Here is a 25,414-nt window from a genome sequence, read left to right as displayed (position 1 = left end):
ACCAATCAGGACCCAATTCCAGGGGGAGGAGGCAGTACCAGAGGATCCCATAAGGGGAGTCTTCAGGTTAGGGGTATGTCTGAGGAGAAGTTGGGGATCACGCAACCCCTATATGAATGGTACATGCAGTACCTTGGGGGTTCCTTTGGGAATACCTTGGGGGTATACTCAGTACCTGGGGAGGGAATGGACCAAATCTACCACCCTAAACCCAGATGCCCTTTGACCCAGTGACTGAACATCCAGAAAATCACCCTACAAATGCACTCACCCTATGAGCAAAAATTGAGGCTAGGGGGTCAACAAGTATCATGAGTCAGAGTCAGCCCAGAGATCCGGGATCTGCCCCATTACATGGGCATGTATAGAGCCAAACCCAGAAGGAATAAGCAAGCAGGAGAGGAGGAGACACCAGGCCCAGAACTCAAAACCCACTGGGGTCCCCAGAGCACTGTTTTTGGATGTGCAGGGCTTCTCACAACCTTCAGGGCAACCTTTGGAGACTTCTCACAGATGCCCACTCCTGCCCACACACAGCGAACCACTGAAAAACTGCTTGACTGGAAAGTGCATGAGCACAAGGGAAACACAAATGTACCCCCCTCATGCCTTCATGTGGGGGACCCTGGCAAAATCTGCTCAGAAGAAAGCTGGGGCTCATTCTAAAGTGAGCTGGGGGGCAGGGGCTGGGAGCCAGGAAGACCCACATTTGACCATGGCAATGCCACGCAGATTCCCGGTTTAGGAGGAAAATTCCTTGTCACAAACTGTGAGGAAATATCACAAGTGACAATTCCAAGGTGCTCATAAACTAGATGGTGGGAGAGAAACCCAAGCACATGTTGGGCTGCTGAGAAGACTGCTTAAGGAGGGGAAAGTGGGAGCTGGAGGATATTAATAAGGACCAAGTGCCCTGTCAGGTGCTTTCCTAGACCCACGATCTCATCGCTGTGCTTCACACAACCCGTCCCTGGGAACTTGGTACCACAGTCCTTGACATAAAGGGACTTGGGGTCACAAGGCCAGGTAGGAGAGTCTGCAATGGGAGGGCCAGAGCTCATAGGCCTGGTCCAAGAACACAGGCCTGCAGAGGCTCCTTGAAGAGAAGAAACAGAGGATGCAGCCAGGGAATCAACAAGCCAACCAAATCACAGGAGACAAAGAGAATGAATGGAGCCTGGGTCAGCAGGCACTGAGAGGTGAGCTGCCATATCTGGGGCATCACACACAGCCCAGAAGGGAAGGGAGAGGGACACAGAGAGAGGCAAAGACAGACACAGAGAGAGAGAGAGAGAGAGAGAGAGAGAGAGAGAGAGAGAGAGAGAGGCAAAGAGAGAGGCAGAGACAGCATGAAACTGAGAGAAAGAGAGACAGAGACAAAAGAAACACAACCCCCCCCCCCCCACACACACACACACAGCCCTATTCCTAGGTCTTTGAGGTCAAGTGCTTGGAGCTGGAGCAATACAGCACAGCAGGTAGAGTGTTTGCCTTGCATGTGGCCAACTGGGTTCAATCCCCAACTTGCCAGGAGCAATTCCTGAGTTCAGAGCCAAGAATAACCCCTAAGCATGGCCAGGTGTGAGCCAAAACAGAAACAAAAAAGAACCAACAAAAAGGCCAAGGGCCTACCCAGGCCTGCCTCCCTCTCACATCAGGAAACTGAGGCACAGAAAAAAGGTGCCTTCAGCTGCTTCATAACCTATCACACTGCCTCGGTGAGAACCCCCACTCCCCCATACACACCCCACCAATCCCAGCACTTTCTCATCTCATCCTTATTCAGAGGCATAAGCTCAGCTGTCATGGCACCACCTCTGAGCAAATGTTTCTGTTTCAAGCCAAGAGACTGGCATGTCAGCCACATGCATCAAGTCTCTCACATTCCCTTCGATCACTGAGGGAGGGATACAGACTTCCTCTTCTTTCCACCCCCCCCCCCACTCCACATTCAGCCAGCACCTCGCTCTCTAAGGGTCAATTCCAGTGCTGGGCAAAGTCACATTCAGCCTTTTCTTTCTCAATTCAGAAAAGCCTTAGAGATGAAAGGGGAAAGAAGGCATCAGTTCAAAAAAAAAGAACTGGGGCCCAGAGTGATAGCACAGCAGGGAGGGCTTTTGCCTTGCATGCAGCCAACCCAGGTTCAATCCCTGGCATCCCTTGTGGTCCTCAAGCCCAAGAAGTGTGGCACAAACACCAAGACAAATAAAATAATAAAGAACTGTCCACTGGACAAGCAGAAGGTGTTTCCACAGTGGGATTTGGTTCTAGTTTATCTTATTTTTGGGGTCTGGAGGAGATGCCCGGGATTCTTAGGGCCTCCTCAGAGCTTTGGTGTTGGTCCCAGCAGTGCTCAGGGACCCCACATGGAGTCTGGGAGGGATCATTGCAAGGAGAGCATGTGTCCTCTTGTCGTATCTCTGTGACTGTACATTGGCCTTTTAACCAAACATTCACAGCACTTTGTAGAGGTTTGGAAGGAAGAAAGATAATCAGGGCAAAATGGAAAGGGAAGGGGAAGGGGAAGAAGGGGAAGGGGAAGGGAATGGGAAAGGGAAAGGAAAGAAGAAAAGAAAAGGAAAGAAAAGAAAAGAAAAAAAGAAAGGTTTCCTGGTTTGGGGCGGGGAGGGGGATTCTTTTCCATTCAGCTTATTGGATTCCTCTTTATTCCTTTATTTATTATTATTTTTATTTTTTGGTGGCACTGAGGATCTGACCTGGGGCCTCTCAGATTCAGGCGAGCACTGGACCACTGAGTAACATTCGCAGCCGGGGAACACAGGAATCATAAAAATAGTTTCTCAACAAGACTCAGTCCCAGGCTAATAATGAACAGACACGGGAAGGATCCCAGCCCCCCGCCCTCCACACACACCCACCCCTACTCTATCACAGCAACCACCACCTACAGCACAGCCTGTAAGTCCAACCCAATTTCTCGAGAGGGCGGGTCTTTCTCAGCAACCAGCAGATTGGATCATACCCTCCAACTGTCCCCTCTGACAATTCCACACTTAAGCAGCATCAGCACCGGGAGCCCACGGGGCTCTGGTTGTCCTGGTGTTTTGAAGTGGAAAGCTTTGCCCTCAAGTGTGGCCTGTTTTAACTTTGATGGATTAATTTACAGCCACTTCAAGAGGAGAAGAGAGAGACGCCGGCTCCAGGCTGCAGGCTCGCTGGTATGAGAAGGCGGGCGGCCGCTGTTTGCACAGCTGGACCCGGGCGGCCATCCAGGGCCCCCCTAGCCCCCCGCCTCCACCATCTGCTCCCGGCATGGTGTGATTGAGAGCAAGCACGGGGGGGGGGGGGGCTGCAAAGGGCCGGGACTGCACTTGCCCAAAGACAGACACACACTCACCCCCGACTACCCTTGATCAGCCTTATTGGGGGGATTCTCTGCTCTTGTCATTTAAGAAGTGGCCAGGAAGGAATTGTTTTTAAAGCAAACAGCCTTCTCCGTTTTTCCACGGAGAACTCCCAAGAATGAAGAGAAACACTCTCCGTGCAACAGATCCATTACCATGCCAGTCATTTGCTTACAATTTCAGAGAGGAGCTGAGATACAGTACAGCAATTGTGGCACAGGGCCTTGGATGTACCCAACCCGGGTTCGATTCCCAGCACAGCAGGGCCTCTATCCATTCCCAATACTGCCAGATGTGGCCCTGAAGTTCTCAACACTGCCAGGCTGTCCTAAGGTATCCCCTGCCACTGCAGAACCTGAACAGTATTTAGGCTCTCGCTCTAAACCAACAGCCTTTAGACCTCCTGAGCAGCACTTGGGAGGACACCAGGATTTTCAGATTTACCTTGTTGCTCACCATTTAAAAGGCGGCCTCTTGAAAAGGTTCCATGTTTTAGAGGGCGGCCACTCCTTGCAGAGGTGCTCAGGGCCTCCTCCTTGCAGGGTTTCAGTTACCAAATTGGTACTAAGTGGTACCCGAGATGGAACCAGGGTCAGCCATGTGTGCAAGGCAAGCACCTTCTCTGCTGTCCTCTATCTCTGGCCTCTCCATTCTTTGTTGTTGTTGTTGTTTCTGTTGTTGCTGTTCTCAGAATCCCAGCTAAGGTTCAGAGGTTTCTCCACAGAAGGGAATCTCAGTATGGGATTGGGGCATGTGGCTAACGTGGTCAAAACAGACTTTCACTCATGCCCTGACGCTACGCTGGTTCCCTACTCCTTTCCGAGCTCCTTTGAAACCCCACAAGGACGCCAGACACAGGACAGGCCAACAATCCCTTCTCCAGGCTCTGGCTGCCACTGGTCAGGAAGTGATTGCCATTCCAGGGAAGGTGAACCCAGAGCATGTGAAAGGGAGGCAATGGAGTGAGCATTTGAAAGCAGAGTACAGGTCAATCCTTCTCATGCAGCTATTGGGAGATAAAGACTCCTCCAGCCCCCCCCCCCCCCAACTCACATAGGCAGACAGTCTTGCACATTAATGTCTAGCTCAATTAATGCTTTCCACATTAACTGGGCACTTGGGTGTCCTCCAAAAGAATTCGAACCCATGACATGTTAAGGAAATAAATAATGCTTAACTATGTTTGTGTATTTCTAAATTCAGGGGATGGGAGGCTGTAAAGGGCATAAAAGGGGTGTTCTGTTTTGTTATGGTGGCAGATATTGAACCCAGGACCTTACACATGCATGGGAAGTGCTCCTCTGCTCAGCTACATTCCCCACCTGCTTCTAGGATTGGTTTTTGTTTTCTTAAAGACATTTTGGTTCAACCTGAAATCAATTCAGTTCTGAAAGCCTTAATTTCTCGCTGGCAAAAGTCAAACTGTATCCAACAGTCCTGAAGCTCCCAAGCTGGGTGTTAAGTCCCAGCCATAGTGACTTTCAGAAAGGCAGCACCCCAACTCTTGGCTCTCCTATTGGGGGAGCAGGTTGTACACTCCAAGACAGGTCTGGCTACAGCTCCTCTGCTGCCCTCATACATCTGGGGAGGGCAAAGCTGCAGACTAAGTCCATGTATGCCTGTGGGGGGGGCCTCCCAGCTGTGCGGGCACTGTGCACCCACTATGTGCCGTCTGTGCTCCCACTGTGCACCTCATGGAGACACAGCAGCTATAAAGCTATGTTCAGCTTCCCTTAAGCAGCTGCAGCTGCTGCCTGGCCGCCAAGGATCCTAGTAGGGCTCCAGAAGAGGTAATGGGCAAGATCAGGGGCTGGACTGAACACTGGGGGTGGGGATCGGTGCACAAAACTTTCGTCTGGGCTAAGTGCCTGGAGGAGTGTGAGGAGGCAGTAGTGCAGCTGGGGAACAGTAACTGAAGGCTCCAGCAGAGATTTTTCCCTCCTCTGACTCCAGTGCTCACGGGTGCCTCTGTGCTTAACTGAGTTTCTTACTCGCCTCCACCACACAAAGAACATGGGGTGGGAAGTGACAAGGTGCCCTGGATCCCCCTCCATGCTTAGGCACAGATGGAGGAAGGAAAGGCAGGGAGGAGAAATAAAGGCACAGGAAATCAGGGAATTTCTGGGAAGGAGACAGCAGGAGTTGAATGGAATGTTCTGGCCTCAAAAATGACTTTAAAGTGTACAGAATAGGGACCAGACAGACAGTACAGTGGGGAGGACACTTGCATTGCTCATGGCGGACCTGGATTCTATCCCCAGCATTCCATAGGGTCCCCTGAGCACCGCCAGGAGTAATCCCTGAGTGCAAAACCAGGAAGTCAGTCCTGAGCACTGTTAGGCTCCAAAAGAAAACAAACCAAAAACAAACAAACAAACACAAAACTCACACATGACAAAAATGAAGACTCCTGGAATAAGACACATGAGAGGGGATAGTGGTAATAATACACATTCCAATAAAATTTTATTTACAAAAACAGGCCCAGAAGGATTTGGCCCTGTAATAGAAAAAAATTATTTTGAAAAAAAAAATTTTTTTAAGTTTTTGGCTGTGCCAGGGCCCAAACCCAGGGCCTCTCACTCATGCGAGTCAACACGCTTTTGAACATTCACCATGAAGCTGACCTGAAGCCAAAGGAGAAAAAAGCCTGGAAGGACATGAAGGTGACCTTGACCAGCAGAGTTTTCCATGGAAGAAAACACTAATTACAACAGCCGACTGCAGAATTCTTGCGTAGCACAACCTCCGAAAATTTAATTTTAGACAGCTTTACAAGACTCTATGAATACATCTATAAAGGGAATCTCGTTAAAACAAATCTAAAACAAAAAAATTTTAAGTATTCAATTTGCATCAGAATCTTATTACACTGTTTGTTTCACCCTGAGTTTCATTCAACTTACTATGTAAACGGCATTGGCTTTTCATCGCAAAGCTGGGGATTTAACTATAAACTACATCCTGCCCCTCTCTCTCTCTCTCCCTTCTCTCGCTCTCTCTCCCTTTGTGTGTAAAATTGACAAATGTGTTGTTTTTGGATTCCAGAATTCTGGAGAAAGCCAACTTAAATGAATTAAGATGACTAATGTGTTGATTCTGTTTCCAATCCAACAAAATGTTCGTGTAAGAACTCATGTCATATGACGCTGTGTGTTTCTGCTCAAACTTAACAGCAAATATTGAATAAGGCAGTTTCCAAGAAAATTAGGGAGCTAAAAATATTCCTTCCTCGGCGCGAGAACTCCATCTTGTTTGAATAAATGGAAATGTGAGAGTGTCTCTGCTCCGGAGCAGCCCCAAGAAGAAATCAGGAAAGAAAAAAAAAGAAAAAAAAAAAAATCACAGAGCCAGGGAGCCTACGCTGACCCCATCTTTCTGCAGGATGGGGCAAGGGCCTGGAGGAGAAAAGGGGATGTCGTCTAAGCAGCTCCACCAAAACGGAAGCTGCCAGCTAAGGAAGTTCTCCACATGGCATGAGCATAGAACAGAGCCTTTCTGGGGTACCCCTGTGTGATCATGTCCCGGCAGAAGATGGCCCCAATGACAGCCTCTGAGCTAACATCAGTTATGCTATGCAAATCTAGGTGCCTCTAGTCTGCAGCCCAGTACTGGGTGTCTCTGAGCACTGAACGGAGTTTTTTCTCCAAGGGTTTTCACTGCACTGACTAACACTTGGCAGAGGAGCTGCCGTGGCTCACACACGCAGCTCCACGGTTTTGTTTTCGGCAAACTTGCTTTAGCTCTCCAGCATGTCTTAGCTGAGTGATTTCTATTTTTCCAAGGTGGCAGGAGCGAGACCAACCACGGCTGCTTTACCTTGCTGCAAAGCCGGAACTCGCTCATGTCAACACTGACCAGGTACCGTCACCCCCTCCCCTGCAAACCCCCACACTGAGTGAGACACTCTCTCACTGCATGTCAGGTTTGGGGCGTTCGGCTCATTTTAATACCAAATCAGTCCAGTTCTCTTCGATTAATTACATTTCCGGATGACCAAGTGCAGCGTGACAATGATCAGCTTAGGTGAAAATCAAATCTTCGGAGCGGTTATAAAACAGACGGAAATTAATAAGTGGGGGAAGGGGCATCTCTCCAAAAATATTTTTTTAAAAAAAAGGCAAGAAAAAGAAATTTAAATTTTTATAAGGAAGCATTTAGAAATTCTGGGTCTGGAGATGGAAAACTACATAGAATATCTGTATTTTGCCCCTAGGTTTTAGATTCCACTATGACAAGCTGTCAGTAACTGAATTTTTTTTTTATTACCTGCCAGTTACTTAGAAAATTTCCATTGTTTAGCAAAGGGTAATTCTGAAATCAATATGCACTTTATTAATTACACATGGATAAATTTCCAGCAGGAAAGTGACCGATACAGAAATAAACTAACATTTCCAGACATATTTTTTATTCTGAATTCTATACAATGCAATAAATTTTTTATGGGGAAAATGGCAGCAGAAGGGAAACAAGTGCGTGTCTTTAATGGCTCATGATAATTACAATTCCTGGTAAATATCTGAATTTCTTACATCCGCATCTTTGGACTCTCCTGCTATCCACCAGAATCCCACACTGCACACAGATATATATATTTTTTCTTTTTTCTAATTTTTGTATTGACTTTGCTCCTTGGAAGAGGCTCTAAGGTTCCAGAATGTTCTCCCAGGAAGATTGTTATGATCTTTTTTAGGGATGCACTTGCCTAGGTTCAGAGCCCTCTGGCTGGTACTTACACCCGGGGCACGGCCAGGGATGGCAGTCAACAGAGTTGCCAGAATTGTGCTTAGCTCCTACGGCAGCACTGGGGAACTGAACGGTGACCGGAAGCTAACAAGGCTGGTAGGCTAAGCACATTGCATGGGCCTCACCCACCCACAGCACCCCCAGCCCATAAATGTCTTCTTTTTAAGCAGGATGCTAAGGAAATATTGTCTTCATTTCTCTAGAGAGAAACAGAAAGAAATCACAGATTGGGTTAATAGAGGCCCATACAGGTCTGCTGAGTGGCCCCACAGTCAACAAGGTTCCAGTGTGGGAGGAGACGTGTGTTCACCTACCCTTGAGAGGAGTGCTGTGGTCCATACTTTCTCTGCTCTGTCTCCTGCAGGCCTGAGTGTGGGCAAAGGCAGGTGGAAAACTGAGGGGTGGCCAGGCTGCTCAGCATGGGAACATCAATGTGCCCTCCAAGATTGGGGGCAAACAAGACAATTCCCAGAAAGGGTCCAAAGAAAGGGTCCCTTCCCACCCCTTTGCATCTTAGGAAAGTGCCACCAAACCAGGACAGGCCTGGTTTTTCTGGGTCCGCAGGAGAAAATCTGACATCAGAAAAAGCTTAGAACCCAGGGGGAAGCCACAGAAACTCAAGTGCAACCCCCAGCCTCCACTCTTCTCTCCACGGCCTTCCTATGAGCAACCACATCACCATCTTCCCCACTGCTCGGCCAAGACCTTATTAAGCATCACAAGATAAGACATAAAAAATAAAAATAAAGCCAAGCAGTCGTGTGCTTTACACATCTGTTGGCAAGTGTAATAACATAGGGCCTAATATGAGAAGCAAATTTCCTAAGATTAAAGAGAGATATTTCATAGCAGACAGAATAATTAAAAGGTGCCTTATGCAGTCAGCAAATCTGGGCTGGCTCATGTGGGGACTGTAAGAGTGGGGGGTACAGGGCCCCCCCTCTCCACTGCTCGCCCTCGACACTCAGCCAGCAAGCACACCATACAGCTCCAGGCCTGGGAGATGGTCTGGGCACTACAGGGAACAGATAGGGTGTCACACTGAGAGGACCCCTGCACTTGCACACATGCACGCGCACACACGCACACACACACACACACACACACACACACACACACACACACACACTGAGTTCTGTGGGTCAATTCTCTTGTTCTATTGTCTCTGGCCTGTTGCTACCTTTTTATATATCGTAAGTCTCACGTATGCAACAGATCATTTCGTATTTCTCCCGCTCCTTCCAATGACTTCATTAACATCATCTCCTCTAGTTCATTCATATTCTGCAAAATGCACAAATTTGGGGGCCAGAGCAATAGCACTGTGGGTAAGGTGCTTGCCTTGCAAGCAGCCGATCCAAGTTGGAGCCCAGGTTCAATCCCCAGCATCCCATATGGTCCCCTGAGCTCAGTCTTGGGTGTAGCCCCAAAACAAAACAACAACAAAAAAGATTTTGTCCCTATTAGAGTTTCATAATATTCTCCTGTGTAGAAATACCACAACTGACTGTTTTATTTAAGGGGGTTGGTTTGGGGGGACACACTTGGCTCAGGATTTACTCCTGGCTCTGTACTCAGGAATTATTCCTGAGTGGTTCTGGAGGCAGGGGGGTCATACCTGGCAGTAGTCAGGAGACCATTTGAGTTGCCAGGGATCAAACTAGGTTGTACCATGTGCAAAGCAACATCCTCCCTGCTGTGTTACTGCTTGGTCCCCAAAATCATGCAATTTTCATGGTATGTATGGAATTAGAGGAGCTCATGCTGAGTAATAGCATATCTACCCTATCTTCTTGGTCCATTCAGCAAGATTTGGATGTCTGGGTTGCTTCCATTCTTGGCTACTGTACTGCGCTGCAGTGACCATAGCACTCGTATTCCTTCCAAAGTAGCATTTCTGTGTTTGGGGGACAGATGCCAAGAGCAGTATCACAGGGCCATCAGAAGCTCTTCTCCTATTTGGAGGGGAGACCTCAATACTGCTCTCTCTGGTGGACTGGACAATACCTACCCTTAGTGACAGAGGGGTCCCTCCTCACAGCCCAGCCAACAACGATTACTTGCAGACTTTCTGGGAGGAGGTTGGACCTTTCCTCATTTCCTCTCCTCTGCTCCCACAGCCTCACTCCCACCACCCTGCTCTGTTCCATCCTGCTGGCTTTGAGGAGGGTTCTGCCCTGGGGAAAGGTGGGGCTCTGATGCAGCAGGCTGGCCTCACCAGTCAGACTCTGATGCTGATTACTAGAAAGGCCCCAAGTTCTCAGGACTTGCTAGACTGGACAGGCCCTCAGGGAGGCACTTGTCTTCCTTCACTAGCTGGTTTCTCCTCTGTTAGGCCAGCAGCAAGCAGCACAGCTCTAGAATCCCTCAGTGCCCAAAGCTCCCAATCTAAGACTTAACAAGTGAGGCTGAACCACTCCAATCAGCTTGGCGCAGAATTAGGATTTGTCCCCAAGATGCCTAAGGAACCAGTCAAGCCTTCCAGGTTAGATCTAGGCAGATGAACCCCTCCAGAAGTGAGCCCCTTCCCTAGCTGTGAGCAGTCAGTCCATGGCCAGTGCTGACTCGAGCCCTTGCTCCAGCTCCATGTCCCGCCCCATCTCGTGGCCTAAGGATGCTGTTGGGAGAGCCAAGGCACCTCGTGAGATCCTGTGGGTTGGAAAAGATTCTATTACAAGAGTCATCATTACGGAACCTTTTAAGCCCAGATGCGATGTCTGGCATGTTACAACAAATTCGGCCACGCGCAGTGAATTTCAGCCAAGGTTGATCAAGTTCAATAACTTGGCTAACCAACCATGGGTACTACTCATTATAGGAGTAATAAATAGATTCATCAAAGGGGATGTGAAAAAAGCCATGAGAAAGCTGGATGCCATTTCCAGCCTGCCTCATAAAAGCACCTCTCGGACTTGAATCTAATTTTATAGGGAGGCATAACACCTACCCATCATTCAATATCGGGCCCACATAAAATGAGCCTTTATCCACATTTAAATGCCAAGTAAATTCGAGTTACAGAGGCAACCTCTCTATTCTGAAGATCTCAAAAGTCACAATGGTGTTCCATTGCCTGCAGGTTCCACTCCTAGAAGGAAACCAAGCAGGACAGATTTCAGAATGTTGCTTTCCTTCCTACTGGTTTGAGGTGAAGATACAGGCCCAGTTTAGTGGGATTCTTTTTTTAAAAAGACTTTGGTTCCAGGAGTCAGAGAAAGCTCTTACAGCAGGGAGATTGGTTGCCTTGTACATGTCAGACCAGGGTTTGATCCCTAGCACCCTATATCATCCCCAAGCCTGCCAGGAGTGAGCCCTGACCACAGAACCAAGAGTAAGCCCCGAGCAACTCACCAAATGTGACCCCCAAAAAACAAGTAACAAGCAACAATGACAATGAGTCTGCTTATTTTATTATTTTATTTTATTTATTATTATTATTATTATTATTATTTGCTTTGGGGCCACATCCAGCAGTGCTCAGGGGTTATTCCAGGCTACACTCAGAAATTACTCCTGGAAGGCTTGGGGACCATATGGGATTCCAAGGATCAAATGGGGGTAAGCTGCGTACAAGACAAATGCTTTCCTCACTGTGCTATTGCTCCAACCCCTCTCTTTTTTATTATAATCATTTTTATTGTGACCAAAGAGTAAATAACAATTCATCCACAGTAGTATTTAAGATATGTAGTGACAAATGAATCAGGGCCATTCCCACCACCAGGGTTGTCCTTCTCCCTCCACCCCTTTTCCTCTTTTTTATTTTTTTAAGAGACAGGGTCTCGCTATGTTGCCCAGACTGGAGTACAGTGGCTATTCACAGGCACGATCCCACTACTGATCAGCACGGGAGCTTTGACCTGTTCCGTTTCCGACATGAGCCGGTTTGCCCCTCCTTAGGCAACCTGGTGGTCCCCCGATCTCGGGGGGTCACCATATTGATGCCGAACTTAATGCGGACACCCGATTGGCAGAGCACACTGCAGCCCAGAACTCCTGGACTCAAGCAATCCTCTGGCCTCAGCTTCCCGAGTAGCTGGGACTACAGGCGCGTGCCACCACGCCTGGCTCCTCTCTATTTTTTTTTTAATGTACAATTGATTTATTTTTAGTTGGGTTTGGGAGCCACACCCAGCAATGCTCAGAGATTACTCCTGGCAGGCTCATGGAACCCTATGGGATGCTGGGGATTGAACTCAGGTTAGTCGCATGCAAGACAAGCACACTCCCCACTATCCAATCATTCCCACCCCATTCAAAAAATTTTTTAAACAGGAGAATCTCCCAGCAGTACTGGGACTGGAGTGGTGGCAGGAAATGCTCAGCATTACTCGGGGTTACTGGGGTATGTGGAAGTGATAGGGGTGGGTAGGTTGGCCACAGTGCTGCCAAGGGTGGCACTTGAGCCTAGAACCTCTAGAGCACACTAGCCTCATCCCTGGTCCTTTCACAGGTTTGATCCCCAGCATTCCATAGGGTCCCCCAAACACCACCAGGAGTGATTCCTGAGTGCAGAGCCAGGAGAAACCCCTGAGCCAGACTAGGTGTGATCATAAAGAAGAAAAAAAAAAAAGAAAAAGAAAAGTCATAGATACTTAGAAATAAATTAACTTCTTAAAAAATATAGAGGGAGAAATGTTCCAAAATTTAAATCATACCACAGGGAGCAAGAGAGCAATTAACAATCAACACACATGTACCAGTGACACTCAGCTAGATGAAAAGATGATTTGTAGATAAATATAAACACAGGACCAGATAAAGAGCTGTCCACCTTCTCAGTCATTTGAGGTATGTAAACGTGAGTGAGGGGTTGGGGAGCCCTGCCAGCTGCCAAGGTGGGCAAGATTGTGGAGCAAATGGACTTTCAATGCACAGAAGCTTCCTGGGGTCAAGCCAGACCAGGTAAAACAGGAGGCTCAGCTTAAGGAACAAGCCAACACATTGACTCAGCCATTCCACCATGGGGAGGGTGGGGGGAGGAGAAATCAATCTATGAAAGAATTGAGGGCAGGAACAAACCTTTCATTCTAGAATGTGCATCAGTGTCCCAAGTTCTCACCCCAACAATGACACAGTGTAGATTATGAGGGTGTGGAGTGGACTGCCTGGTTAGGTTTTTAAGGCAGAGAAAGATGCTCATAGCCTGGCTCAATGGGGGACTTGAAGGGGACTTGAAGGAAAGGCAGAGAGAAACATAACTGCTGCACAGGTGAGCTCACTCCTGTAGACTGCTGACCATCTGGGGTATCTTTGGTTTCCTGCACTCATTTTTTATTTCTGTTTGATTTCTTCTCTGTGTTCAGCTAAGGCACATGCATTTGGGCAGAGAAGCCCATGCCTGACAGAGCTCAGGGCTGACTCCTGGCTCTTTTCTTTACTCAGGGATGATCACACCAAGTAGGCTCGGGAGATAGAGGGGATGCCAGAGATCAAACCCAAGATCACCACCACCTAGGAGGCTTCTCGGATTCTGATTCTGCTCCCCCTTCTCTGAGAGACACCAGCAGGATCCCCCTCAACCAATACTGCACTCCTTGTTCCCCCTCTCATCTGTCTGTCTGTCCCATGTCTGCTATCTCAAATATCTCCATCAACTGAGAAAGCCTGGATTTTCCTTTTGGAAACAGCATGGTCTGAAACTAACTTTGATGAGAAGGATCCAGAAAACAAAGCATGAAGCAGCACCATGTGGAAACAAACAGCTTCCAGGTTTGCAGCCGTGTCACACAAGTCCTCACCCAGGGCAACGCTCCCCATTTCACTAACTTCACTAGGCGGTGCTGATAATAAACCAGCACTTTATAAAACGTAGTTTTCTGCATGAAGCCAAAAGAAGATAAGACATTTAAGACAAAAAAAAAAAAAGAAAATGAGAAAGAAAAGAAAACTTCCGGAACTTCTAATGTGCTTTTGAGTCCACAAGCTCTTTGTAAGAAGGCATCCCACTGACCCCTGCTGAAACTAGAGCAGTGATGGCTAACCGTTTTGAGCCCGAGTACCCAAACTGCCACACATGCCCGGTCCTCCCAATGGCCAGTCCGGCCCTGTTGCCAGGTGAGCTGCAAAGCAGACACCGGCACACTCGCCTCCTGCCACACCACATATCTTAATTGCAGACCTTCCCGCATGCCAGCTGCAAGGCCTTCGTGTACCACCACTGGCACGAGTGCCATAGGTTCGCCATTGCTGCTCTAGAGAGTTCCAAAAAGGGTACCAGACACACGCAATGTCACACCAAAAGCAAGTGCAGCTGACCACAAGCCCCTCACCCTAACACCTGCGATCGTTTCAGACAGACATCTGTTTTTTTACCATTTTTACTGAAACAATAATATGAACACATCTGTTATACCAGGGACAGGAATACCTTGATTCTAGGAAGAACTGTCTTCAGGAACTCTCAGTTTCACAAGGGGGAGAAAGAAACTGCTGAGAAAAAAACATGATCATGGAAATACCCGTTATGTGCTACTATACATCCAATCTGTCCCCCATTCTAAAATCCAAAATCAAATAGTTGGACAAAGGCCAGCGTGTTTCATTTTCTGGGGCCAAATTTCTGCTCAGAGTCAAGCATGGGATTAATGGGTGGCTAGGAACATTCTTTCCGGCCAGAGACCAATACCCAGGCCTGCCAGTCGGCCGCATCTGTGCAGGAGTGGCTGTTGGCTCCGGTTGGTTTCCTAAGGATCTGGTTTCCTAAGGCCTCCTGATGGAGAAAACCTAGAGACCAAAAGGAAGCCTTTTCTTCAAGTGCAAGAACACACCATTAACAAGTCACTGAATCATAATAAATTATCTAATACTTGGGAAGGCTGGGGGAGATAAGGGAAATTCAACAGTCAGGGGAAAACAGAAGCTCACCAGGCCTTCTAAATGAACCCTACCACTGGCATGAATATGCAAATACTCCAGTTTCCACTTAGGGGAGGGAAAAAAAATCCCATTATTGATAGGCCAGCACACTCAAAACTAATAATGTCAGGAAAACACATACCCTTGTGTAATTTGGCAGGACGGACAGCTCCCTGATACAATGGCCCTTTTTATTCAATGGCTCTCTTCATTCATCCTTGGCATTCCCTCTCTCTCTCTCTCTCTCTCTCTCTCTCTCTCTCTCTCTCTCTCTCTCTCTCGCTCTTTCTCTCTCTCTCTCTCTCTTCTCTCTCTCTTCTCTCTCTCTCTCAAAATAATAAAGAAAAAGAAACAAACATAACACAAGGAACTGTTGTTTGAACTCTTTTACTGATAAACACAAGACCGACAAGATATGTTGGAAAGTGAAAGGCTTGATGGATTTAAGTAAAGAGAGCAAGGCAGGCCAGGAAGATGCCAGATAGTCTTTCTAGGACTGAATCAAAGGGCCACAGAGCCCTCTAGTGGGAGGAAAGTATGAGACATGCTGTGAAGACGTTCCTCATAAATTAGTTAATTCACCCAGACCACGTAGGACCCTTCATGATTTTAAACTGTCACTATTCTCCAAAAGTAACATGAAATTATTTCATCTGGGTATTATATAATTTTATATACCTATTTTAATGACTTATCAGGCACCAGTATTCTGTTAGAAATCCAATACTTAAATTTTCTCTTTTAATGGTGAACTTGGATTCTCGCCTGTTGCTGTGCTGGCATTATAATTCAATTAAAATTTAAATGTGCGTATAACCATAGAATTCAGCTGATCTCATAAGACAAAAATGTTCCAACTACAATCTAATAAGGTCTATATGTATATATAGATATATAGATATAAATCATCTTATCTAATGGTGACCATGTTATTTATTTTCTTTTTTGTTTGTTTTTGGTTTGGGGCCACACCTGGTGACGCTCAGGTTACTCCTGGCTATGCACTCAGAAATCGCTTCTGGCTTGGGGGACCATATAAGACCCGGGGGATTGAACCACCATTCCTCCTAGGCTAGCTTAGGCAAGGCAGACGCCTTACCCTTTGTGCCACCTGTTATAACAGGCCCCACTTGTTATTTATTTACTGGTTTCTTAAGTACACTTTTTGGTGTGACTGTCAATTTATGAGATAAGACTCATCAGACTATTTCCATCAGTGTCTTGTTCTGAGAGATATTGATCTTTTGAAATACTCTGTAATTTCCATGTATATTTAATGCTGAAGAATACTTCCATGCAAAGTGGTTTTTTAATTTATAAGGTATTAAATCTGAATTTCTATGTAATATCAGTCAAAAACATTTTCCAATACTGTGGGGAAAAAAAGGCAAGAGTTTCTCAGAAAAAAAAATAATTTTAAACGCATTTTCATATAAAAAAGAGGCGATTGCAAAAAAACCAAAAATTTTCATTTCAATTATGAATTTAGATTCCCAGGATATTATTTAGATAACTTCAGAAATTTTTCTCCCCACTTAATAAGTGCTTTGTTTTTATTTTTGTTTTAGGGACCACATCCAGTGGCACTCAGGGGTTACTCTGGATCCGCGCTCAGAAATTACTTCTAGCAGGCTCAGGGACCATATGGGATACCAGGGATCGAACTTAGATAGGCTGCCTGCAAGGCAAATGCCCTATCTACCGTGCTGTTGCTCCAGCCCCATGATTGCCAGATTCTCATAAAGAATTCTTCTACATGCCAAGATCTCACTAGATTTAAGTCCTACTGACAATTGGAAAAGGAAATTGTAATCAGGCCTCTTAGGCACCCGAGTGGAAATATCCCATGTGAGTACATTTTAACTTGGGAAATAACTTTCAAGTTAGCTGGTAGTCAGGAATTTATGGGGCCTTTGGGGATAGCAAGGAGAAGCCAGAGGCTTGGCCTGAGCCAAGAGGCAAAACTCAATCATAGGGCTTCCCTGGGAAAGTAAACAGAGGCCAATGGTTCAAGGGTGTCTTTTGATGTAATGACAGTTAAGACTTGGGACACACCCCTTGGATAACCCCACTGTAAAGACAGTGAACCTGGACATAACTCCTGTCATGCTGGGTATAAAAAGGAGAATTTGGACAGTTGGGAAAGGGCCCAGGAGAGTGACCAGAGCATCACCTCTGCCAGTTTATAGGGGGCTGGAGATAAAGTATCAGCAAAATGCTGCCTGCTTTGTATCTATCCTTCTATCTTTCTCTCTTGCCAGCCATCTCTGGTGGATGAATTTCCCTCTTTCCCCCTTTCTCTGAAACCCCAGGGCTGCAATGACATCCCTCAGGCTCCAGGAGAAAAAAAGATACTTGGTTTCTACTCCTCTTGTTCTTTTTCTTTCTCTCTCTTTCTCAGTCCCCCGGCAGGCAGTCACTACAGCAGTCAGTTGGATCCTGACCTGGGAAGGACAAGGTGCTTCTATAGAATGAGAAATAAATTCTCTTATGATACTGGAGAACTGGTAGGATGTGCTCAAATAAATTTCTCAGCATGATGCTTTGTAGGACCAAAGAATCTGGCAACTATGCTTCACACTGTAATCACAGCATGTGGGCTAGGCTAGGCCTTTTGGGGCCCAGATAACCATTTCCACCAGGGCCTTCTCAGTGTCTCAGGATTTCCCCAGGGAAATTGGGGATTCCTTCACTTGGTTTCAAGGATAACAAATTTTGGGATGACTTTGGTAGCATGGAGAGGTACTTTCTGCATCACAAAATATGTAAATTTCTGTTGTGTATTTCTGTTGTGCACACATACTCAAAAAAGTCATTACTGAAATCCCTACAGGAAACCTTAGGGTGAAGATTCGATCATAGAAATACCAATGAGAATGAAAGTTTCAGCCCTAATATCCATTTTACTGGTAGCTACACAGAGGTCGTAAACCTGTATTTGTTCCAGGGAGAAGAAAAAGAGAAAACTGTTTTAATCTTGGTAAGGGGTCCTCAGGCAAGCAAGTTAGTCTGCTCCAGGTCTGAAGTGACCAGACTGCAGAGAGCTCAGAGTTATGGAGGGTCAAAGGAAAAGTAATTTTGCATCCTGACACAATGCTGCAGAAGATTTTAAGGACCAAATTCTATGCACTAGTGGTTTAAGATCAGATGAAAATGAAAAGGTTTTATTGTCATCACTCCATATTCGATGGAAGTAATTCATAAGCTTATCCCCATTAATCGCTCAGAAATTGACGTATTTGAAGGACCAAGACTCAGGGGACATGGCAGGGGATGAGTCTTGCAAGCACCAAGCCCTGAGTTCTAACCCTGGCTGGGCAAAGCCCACCAGCCCGAATTGTCCCCCTTCCCAGCATGAGTGTGGACCTCGCAACAGTTAGAATAAAAAGCACCTGTTAGGGCTAGAGTAATAGCAAGAGCAGGGAGAGCATTTACCTTGCACACAGCCAACCCAGGTTCAATCATTGGCATCCCATATGGTCCTGAGTTTGCCAGAAGTGATTTTTGAGTACAGAACCAGGAGTACAGGAATACAAAGCCAGTGATTCCTGAGCTCTGCTAGGTGTGACCCCACCCCAAGAAAAGAACACCTATCACCCAGGAAATGTGCCCATGGTCCATCTAGCAACTATCCAAGCAGGCAAGTGAGGGGACCCTGGGTGGCAACCCAGGAGAGCCCTAACCAAGAGCACCAGACACTGTGGACAGCATGCATGGCACTGGACACACAGCAGCCTCAAGAAAAGCAGCCACGGACCTTACACTTGAGCTGTGCTCTAGCCGGGAGCATCCCCCGAGTGGGATTACACTGGCCTATGGCCAGGGGTGGAGTGCCAGCCACAACCACTATCACCGGGCCCAAGCCAACATGCTGCTAACTCCTGGGGTGACTGTCTGGCCCCCATTTGCTGGTACAAGCAGACATGGGCTCCTTCCTCATCCAAGGCCACAGAGAAAAGACTGTTAGTTTCTCAAAGGCAGCGGAGAAAAGATGTTTAGTTTCTCAGCAGCAGGGAGAGGACACACATTCGTTCTTGTGGTTCCCAGAAAAAGGGAAGGCCAGAGGAATCAAAAGGTGCTGAGGCATTCTCAATAGTAAACAGGATGAACAGCCACAGGCCAGCAAACATCCAACTTAGCCCCACAGAAGATAATTAAAGAATGGGACGAGGTGGGGTGGCTCTAGAACTCCCAGGAATGACCAGGTCACGAACAGTGACCACATCTCGAAGGCCACAGGGCCTCCAGCCTCATTCTCAAATTGGCTCTGAGACATACACAGCCCACCACCTTGGCACAATCCAAAAGAATCTCTCTCTTGCCTACAGAACGGAATGTAGTATAGGGGCCTCATACACCATCTCCGGCCAGCCCTGACCTGGACAGCTCCCTCCAGTCCATAGTGATGCCTGAGACAGCATTCAGTTGTAAAAACAGAGATATGATGATACCTCCTATGTCACAATACCCCTTCTTGTCTGCCAGCAGCAGTTCCGGAATTTAGAGGGATCCAGTCCTTTACCTTTCTCTTTCCCTCTCCCTCCCCCTTCCCATCCCTTCTCTTCCCTTTAGCTGCCTGATGGGAAATGCCACATTAAACTCCAAGCCACTGACAGCAGAGACAAACAAGATGCCACAGATGCCACTCACTCAGAAGCAGTTTCTCAGGGCCAGTGCTTATGGAAGCCTTACAGGGCTCCTTCTCCGCTGGCAGTGCTCATGAGATAGGGCAACTTCCTCTGAAACTGCTGAAATGCCAGATCTTCCCCACCAGCTAGCCTGGCCTAGCTTCTGAGGTCACTGCTCCTCTCCCCAAATAAATCCAGGCCTGTGCTGGTTGGCCCCAGGTGTTCAGTCTCATGGACAGAGACTGGCCAGATGATGGGCAGACAAAGTTAAAAGGACCCACATGCTGGGAAAAAACGAAGTAAGCAGTGATTGCATGAAGGGATAGATGGCAGTGCCCAGTGGCCCCATGGAAGAAAGGGCTTGGCCTAGGACAGGAAGGCTGTGTGCAAGGACCAGATGGTCTGGAACTGACTGTGTTGCGTGATTCCCTGGGTCCATGGCAGCAGTACCTGACAAGCAGTGCTGGTTCCCAGAGCCCTTCCCTACACACCCTTCTGTGTGAGCTCCAAGACCTGTCGAGGCATCTGACTTTACCTCCAGACACCTACTTACAGTGTCCAGAAAATGGAACTAGTGGGCAATGTGAAAGCCCCAGTAAGCAGATTGGGGCTTCCCTCAAGGAGCCTAAAAACCACCTGGGCCACACAAGCCAGGTAATCTTGACATTTTCCATGATTCACGAACATGATGGCTGGGGCTGCAGCAGCCAGATCCACTGAGGCCACAAGGACGGGCCAGCAGACCCCCGGGAAATGAAGATGGGCCCTACACTGCAGGTCTCTGCAGAGACAGTGCAGCCACATGGCGCCGAACTTGAACCTGATGTAGAAAATAACTAACAGTCACGGATGCTGCTCAAGAATGGGACAAAAAGGTCATGGATCAAGAAAAATGAAAGTCTTCATTTCTGGGCTGAAATAAATATATAGAGCTATTCTGCCCACATTCCTAGAAGGCCTATTTTTCCCCCAAGGGCTCTGGGGGTAACGAGCCTCACTGCCACCTAGCTGAGGCCCAGCACCATTGACAGTGCTTGGCATTTCATGGGCCACTTGCGATCCCAGCACTCCAGCAGTTTGGACATGGATGTCAATTTGAGGAGACTCACCCAGCAATAGGCATTCAGGAAAAAGTGAGCATTTCGAGTATTGGAAAACCAGCCTGTAAAGCCCAAGTAAAACACAAAATTTTTCAATTTCTCCCTTTCCAGTCAAAAAAAATCTGCATTTTCTCCTCTGCCCTAATATCCAAGAGTCCTGGAACATAGCTGGGGAGATGCAAGACCCAATTCGTAAATAAAGCCACTCACTGATACTCAGAGAGTTGTATCACCAACTGTGCCTGGCCTGACAAGGCCTAGGAATGCTTGTGAAGGTTTGAGACGGGCTTACTGAAAATGAAGAAAGACCAAGGAAGGAGAGAGGCAGCCAATGCAGGAAGGAGTGAGAAGTTTATAAAGGATGTGGAAGTTCTGAGAGGAAGCATCAGCATTGGAGGGGAGGGAGTTTCAAAAAAGTCAGAAAGAGATATGGCTAAAGTGATACTGAAGGAAGGACAGCAATTGCCAACCCAAGTTCAAATTCTGGCGTGACATATGATTTCCTAAGCCCCACCAGATGTGATTTCTGAGGGCAGAGCTCAGGAGTAAATCCTGAGCACCACTAGGCATGATCCCAAAATAATGCCCCCCCCCAAAAAAATTAAGTTTAACTTCTTTGTTTATTAGAGATAGTACAGTAGGTAAGGACAGTCGGTAAGGTGCTTGATTTGCATGTGGTCAACCCGGACTCGATCCCTGGCATCCCATAGGTCCCTTAGACCCCACCAGGAGTGATTCCTGAATGCAGAGCCAAGAGTAACACCTGAGCATCACCAGAAGTGGCCCCAAACTAAAGCCAAAGGACAAAGGTGGTGACAGAAACCCCACTTCTCACTCAGTCAGGTCACAGATTTTGGAGCTGCACACCCTGACTTCGAGCTGTTGGCTCTCACTACTCAGGTACTGACGTAAATGAATGTGAAGCCAATAAAAACAAAATCCCAAAAGGAGCCACTGGCCTCACACCCACATCCCATTTCTCTCACGCCCTCTCTTAACAATATGCCACCATGCCCAAGGAAGGGTTCACTTGAATTCTGGACAGAAAGCAGGCCAACTTGGAGGTTAGGACAACAGCAAATTCTCCAACTTTACAGAGAACTGAGAAACGTCCACTATGAAAACAAAGTAAAGTTCTCAGTGCCCACATGGAGCCTGCTGAAGCCTTTGTCCTGTGGTGCAGACAGGCTGCAGACACCATGAACCCACCACTAGTCACGCTCCGTTGGGGTGACCCTGGAAACAAGGGCTCTGTCCCAACACCACGCACTCTGGGTCAGATGCAGCATGCATGCTATCTCAAACCTTCAAATACCAAAACAGTCCCAATGTGTCACTAAGGTCAGTGGCCAGCTGCCCCAACCCTCATGCCCCTATAGCCTTCTGGAGCAACACACACACACACACACACACACACACACACAAAAAGTTTTGTTTTTTTTTTTTTAATTTTTAGCTGGGGGTTAAAAAAAGAATCTGCCAATACGCTTTTAGTATATCAGAGTCACGGTATGAAATTTCAGCGGTGTCCATGATTCCCCCATTTCATGGCTGCAGAAACAGAATGAGAGACATGCTTACTTACTGGCTGGCTCACTCCCTGTCTCGCTTGGGACCTACCTATGCCTGAGTTGGCACCTGTGACCACGACCACTTTGCCCGACAGGTCCCGGCCCTGCAGAATCTCCATAGCTGTGGTGCTGCCATCGTATCTTTGCCGAATGCTAGGCTTGCTGGGGTTGTCGTCCACAGTAAAGGCCAGCCGTGGGTCCAGGTAGGTTGTTCTTTTGTTGATATGGCTGCAGGGAAGAAAGGTGAGAGTGGCTGAACTACAGGAAACATAGGGACCAACTGATAGGCATGATAGAAAGAGTGATAAAGAGAGTGAGAGAGAGAGTGTGAGAGAGAGAGAGAGAGAAAGAAAGAGAGAGAGAGATAGGAATCCTTGGGCAGGCATCAGCCAGGAGACACCAATCCTTTCTCCAAGAAAAGCGGCCCCTGGTCCCTGAGAGAGCTGGGCTTCACCAAGTGTGTCTTCTTTCCTGACTCCTGTACTGAGTAGCCCCTTTCCTTCAGGACTGCCCCAAAACTGAACTGCAGCTACAATGAGTCCTGCCCTACAGCCTCCAAAGGGAAAACGCACCATTGTGGCTCTAAATCCTGTGTTCTTCCGTCCAAGGGCTCAGTCATGCTTTTTCATAGATTTTTGATTCCTTCTCCCACCAAGGACTCAGAAAAACTGACAGAGTAGGAGGTAAGACAGAATTCTGAAGCAAGACTCAGAATGAAGCAACTCCTTTGAGCAATTATGAAACCAGCGGCTCCCAAGACTGAATTGTTTTAAGTGGGCGTATCCAGCCCTCATATTTTGACTTAAAGGGGAGCTAATTCTTATGGAAACAATATTCAGAGGGATGTGAGAATTTGGTTAAGTCATTCCTTATGGAGCACTTTTTTTTTTTGACATCTTAAATGACTTGTGGAAATTTGAGGTAAAAAAGCCCAGGTGACTTAAAAACCATCAAGAATTGCTTGAGAGAAGTCAGAGAGATAGCACAGCGGGTTTGATACACAGCAACCCAAAGGGTCTCCTGAGACTACCAGGAACGATTTCTGAGTGGAGCCAGGAATAACCCCTGAATACTGCTAGGTGTGGTCCAAAAAACAAAAACAAGTAAACAAAAAAATTACTTGAAAAAATAAGAGGTGACTCAAAAGGTATCATGCCAGTGGTACTGGAGAGAAAGTACAGCAGTTAGAACACATGCACTGCATATATCCCACCTGGGTTCGATCTCCAGCACCCTGTATGTGACATACATAAAGACAGGAATAAGCTCTGAGCATGGCCAAGTGTGTGCCCCACCCCAATAAATCAAAATTAACTAAAAGGTATCATTCCATCTATGTGTACTCAATCAAGCACAGGTTTTGAGGGGATATTTTTCTGGGGAGCACACCCAGCACTCAGGGGTTACTCCTATCTCTGCACTCAGAAATTACTCCTGGCAAGCTTGGGAGATCATATGGAATACCTGGGATCAAATCCAAGTCAGCCACATACAAGGCAAAAACCCTCCCTACTGTGCCATCACTCCACCCAGCACTCAGGGGTCACTCCTATCTCTGCACTCAGAAATCACTCCTGGCAAGCTTGGGAGATGATATGGAATACCTAGAATCAAACCTAAGTCAGCCGCATACAAGGCAAAAACCCTCCCTGCTGTGCCGTCACTCTAGCCCCATGCGGCTCCTGGCCAAAATGAATACGGCTCTTTGTCTCTTATCATTATTTTGTATACTGTGGCTCTTTACCAAGTTTGGATTTTGTTATGCTGCTTCTAAGGAGGGACCTCTGAGGAGAGATCTCTGAGTATGTAGTCCCGGCCCCAGGCTACGTCATACCGTCTCCCATCCCATGGAAACAACTGCACGGGCCAGCAAGCAGGGGGACCTATGTGTCACATGTTGTGTTACATCTTGCCATTAGTTCTTAGTGTGGAGGACGCAGCACACCTTCACCATCACTGCAGGATTTTTACCCTCACTCAAAATGGCAAAATGCAGTATGTGTTTAACATATTATTGTTAAAATCATGTGCTTTTGTGTGAGTGTTTGTCTGTTTTGGCAGGTCACTGCGTGGTGTGGCTCTCTGGCTCTCACAGTTTAAAATTTTGGCTCCTTGTGTCGAACTTGTTCATCACCCCTGCTCTAGCCCAGGCACTGTTTTAAAGTGGACACCAACACCCTGAAAATCTGCTGAGATCCTGAGACAGTCCATAACTCACCTCCATGAAACAGAGTCTGGTGAGCATTTCTCATCTCCAGAGCTACTCATGACAACAGGGCAGAACTGGGACACACCGAGCTCCCTGAAGGCTCACACCAGAGAAGCACATCTGGGCCCTGGCTCCTGAGACTGTGCCCAGAGTCACCCACCTGCCCTGACAGGCTTAGAGATTCAGGTGACCAGACCAGGCAGGTGGATGTGGGCGCCTGCCCATGGGGAAAAAGGCTGAGCACAAAGTCCATGTCCTGCCTGCCCGACTCAGTCTTGAACTGTGTGTGTGTCTGAAACCTTATTCTAAAGAGAGGGCTGCATGCCCATACCTCCCAGGCTGTCCAGTCTGGGTTGATCCTTCTGTGGCCTTTTCAGCAAGGAAATGTGGGGGAGACATATCCCCCTTTCTGCATGAACTACAGCAGCCTTCGCCATCCCCTACATCCTCCAACAGAAATGGCCCAACTTCATGGCTTAACCTTATCAGACTGTCAAAGCCATATCATTTGTTTCAGAAACATATCCTGGACCATGTGACCACACAACACCACAATCCCTTCTAGTAGTATCAACCCAATAGTATTCCAGGAAATGTGAGGGAAAGTCCCATAGATATCTACCATGCTCAGTGAGCCTACATAGGAAGGTTCAATAGAAGGTTCAACTGACATCAACCACAGCCCAGTAAACCCTTAGACAGTGACTTTAGTAACACTGTGGAGAAATAGAACTGACCTTTATTGATCAAAGATTTGATCATTCCATTTGCCTCTGTTGTAACAAGCAATATCAAGTGAATTTGCTGGTACCTACATTGAGGCAGGCTGGAGTGGGTGGGAACTTGGGGATGGGAAGGTCAAAGAAAGGTCACACTCGTATTGGGACCTTTAATAACTGAAACAACTTTATTATAAACAATTTGGTCAATTTCG

The 25,414-nt window shown here is 47.2% G+C and overlaps 1 protein-coding gene across 1 annotated transcript in view; it reads right to left on the bottom strand.

Moving 5' to 3' along the window:
* WWOX (WW domain containing oxidoreductase) overlaps positions 1-25,414 on the bottom strand; it is a 646,006-nt gene that overhangs the window by 615,446 nt on the left and 5,146 nt on the right. The window contains exon 4 of the mRNA XM_049786278.1: positions 22,321-22,499. Within this exon, the coding sequence (XP_049642235.1) occupies positions 22,321-22,499 (179 nt within the window). The remainder of the gene's footprint in view (positions 1-22,320; positions 22,500-25,414) is intronic.

The sequence above is a fragment of the Suncus etruscus genome, chromosome 14 (genome assembly GCF_024139225.1).
Source record: "Suncus etruscus isolate mSunEtr1 chromosome 14, mSunEtr1.pri.cur, whole genome shotgun sequence".
NCBI classification, from domain to species: Eukaryota; Metazoa; Chordata; class Mammalia; order Eulipotyphla; family Soricidae; genus Suncus; species Suncus etruscus.
This window is presented reverse-complemented; position numbering and strand designations above follow the sequence as displayed.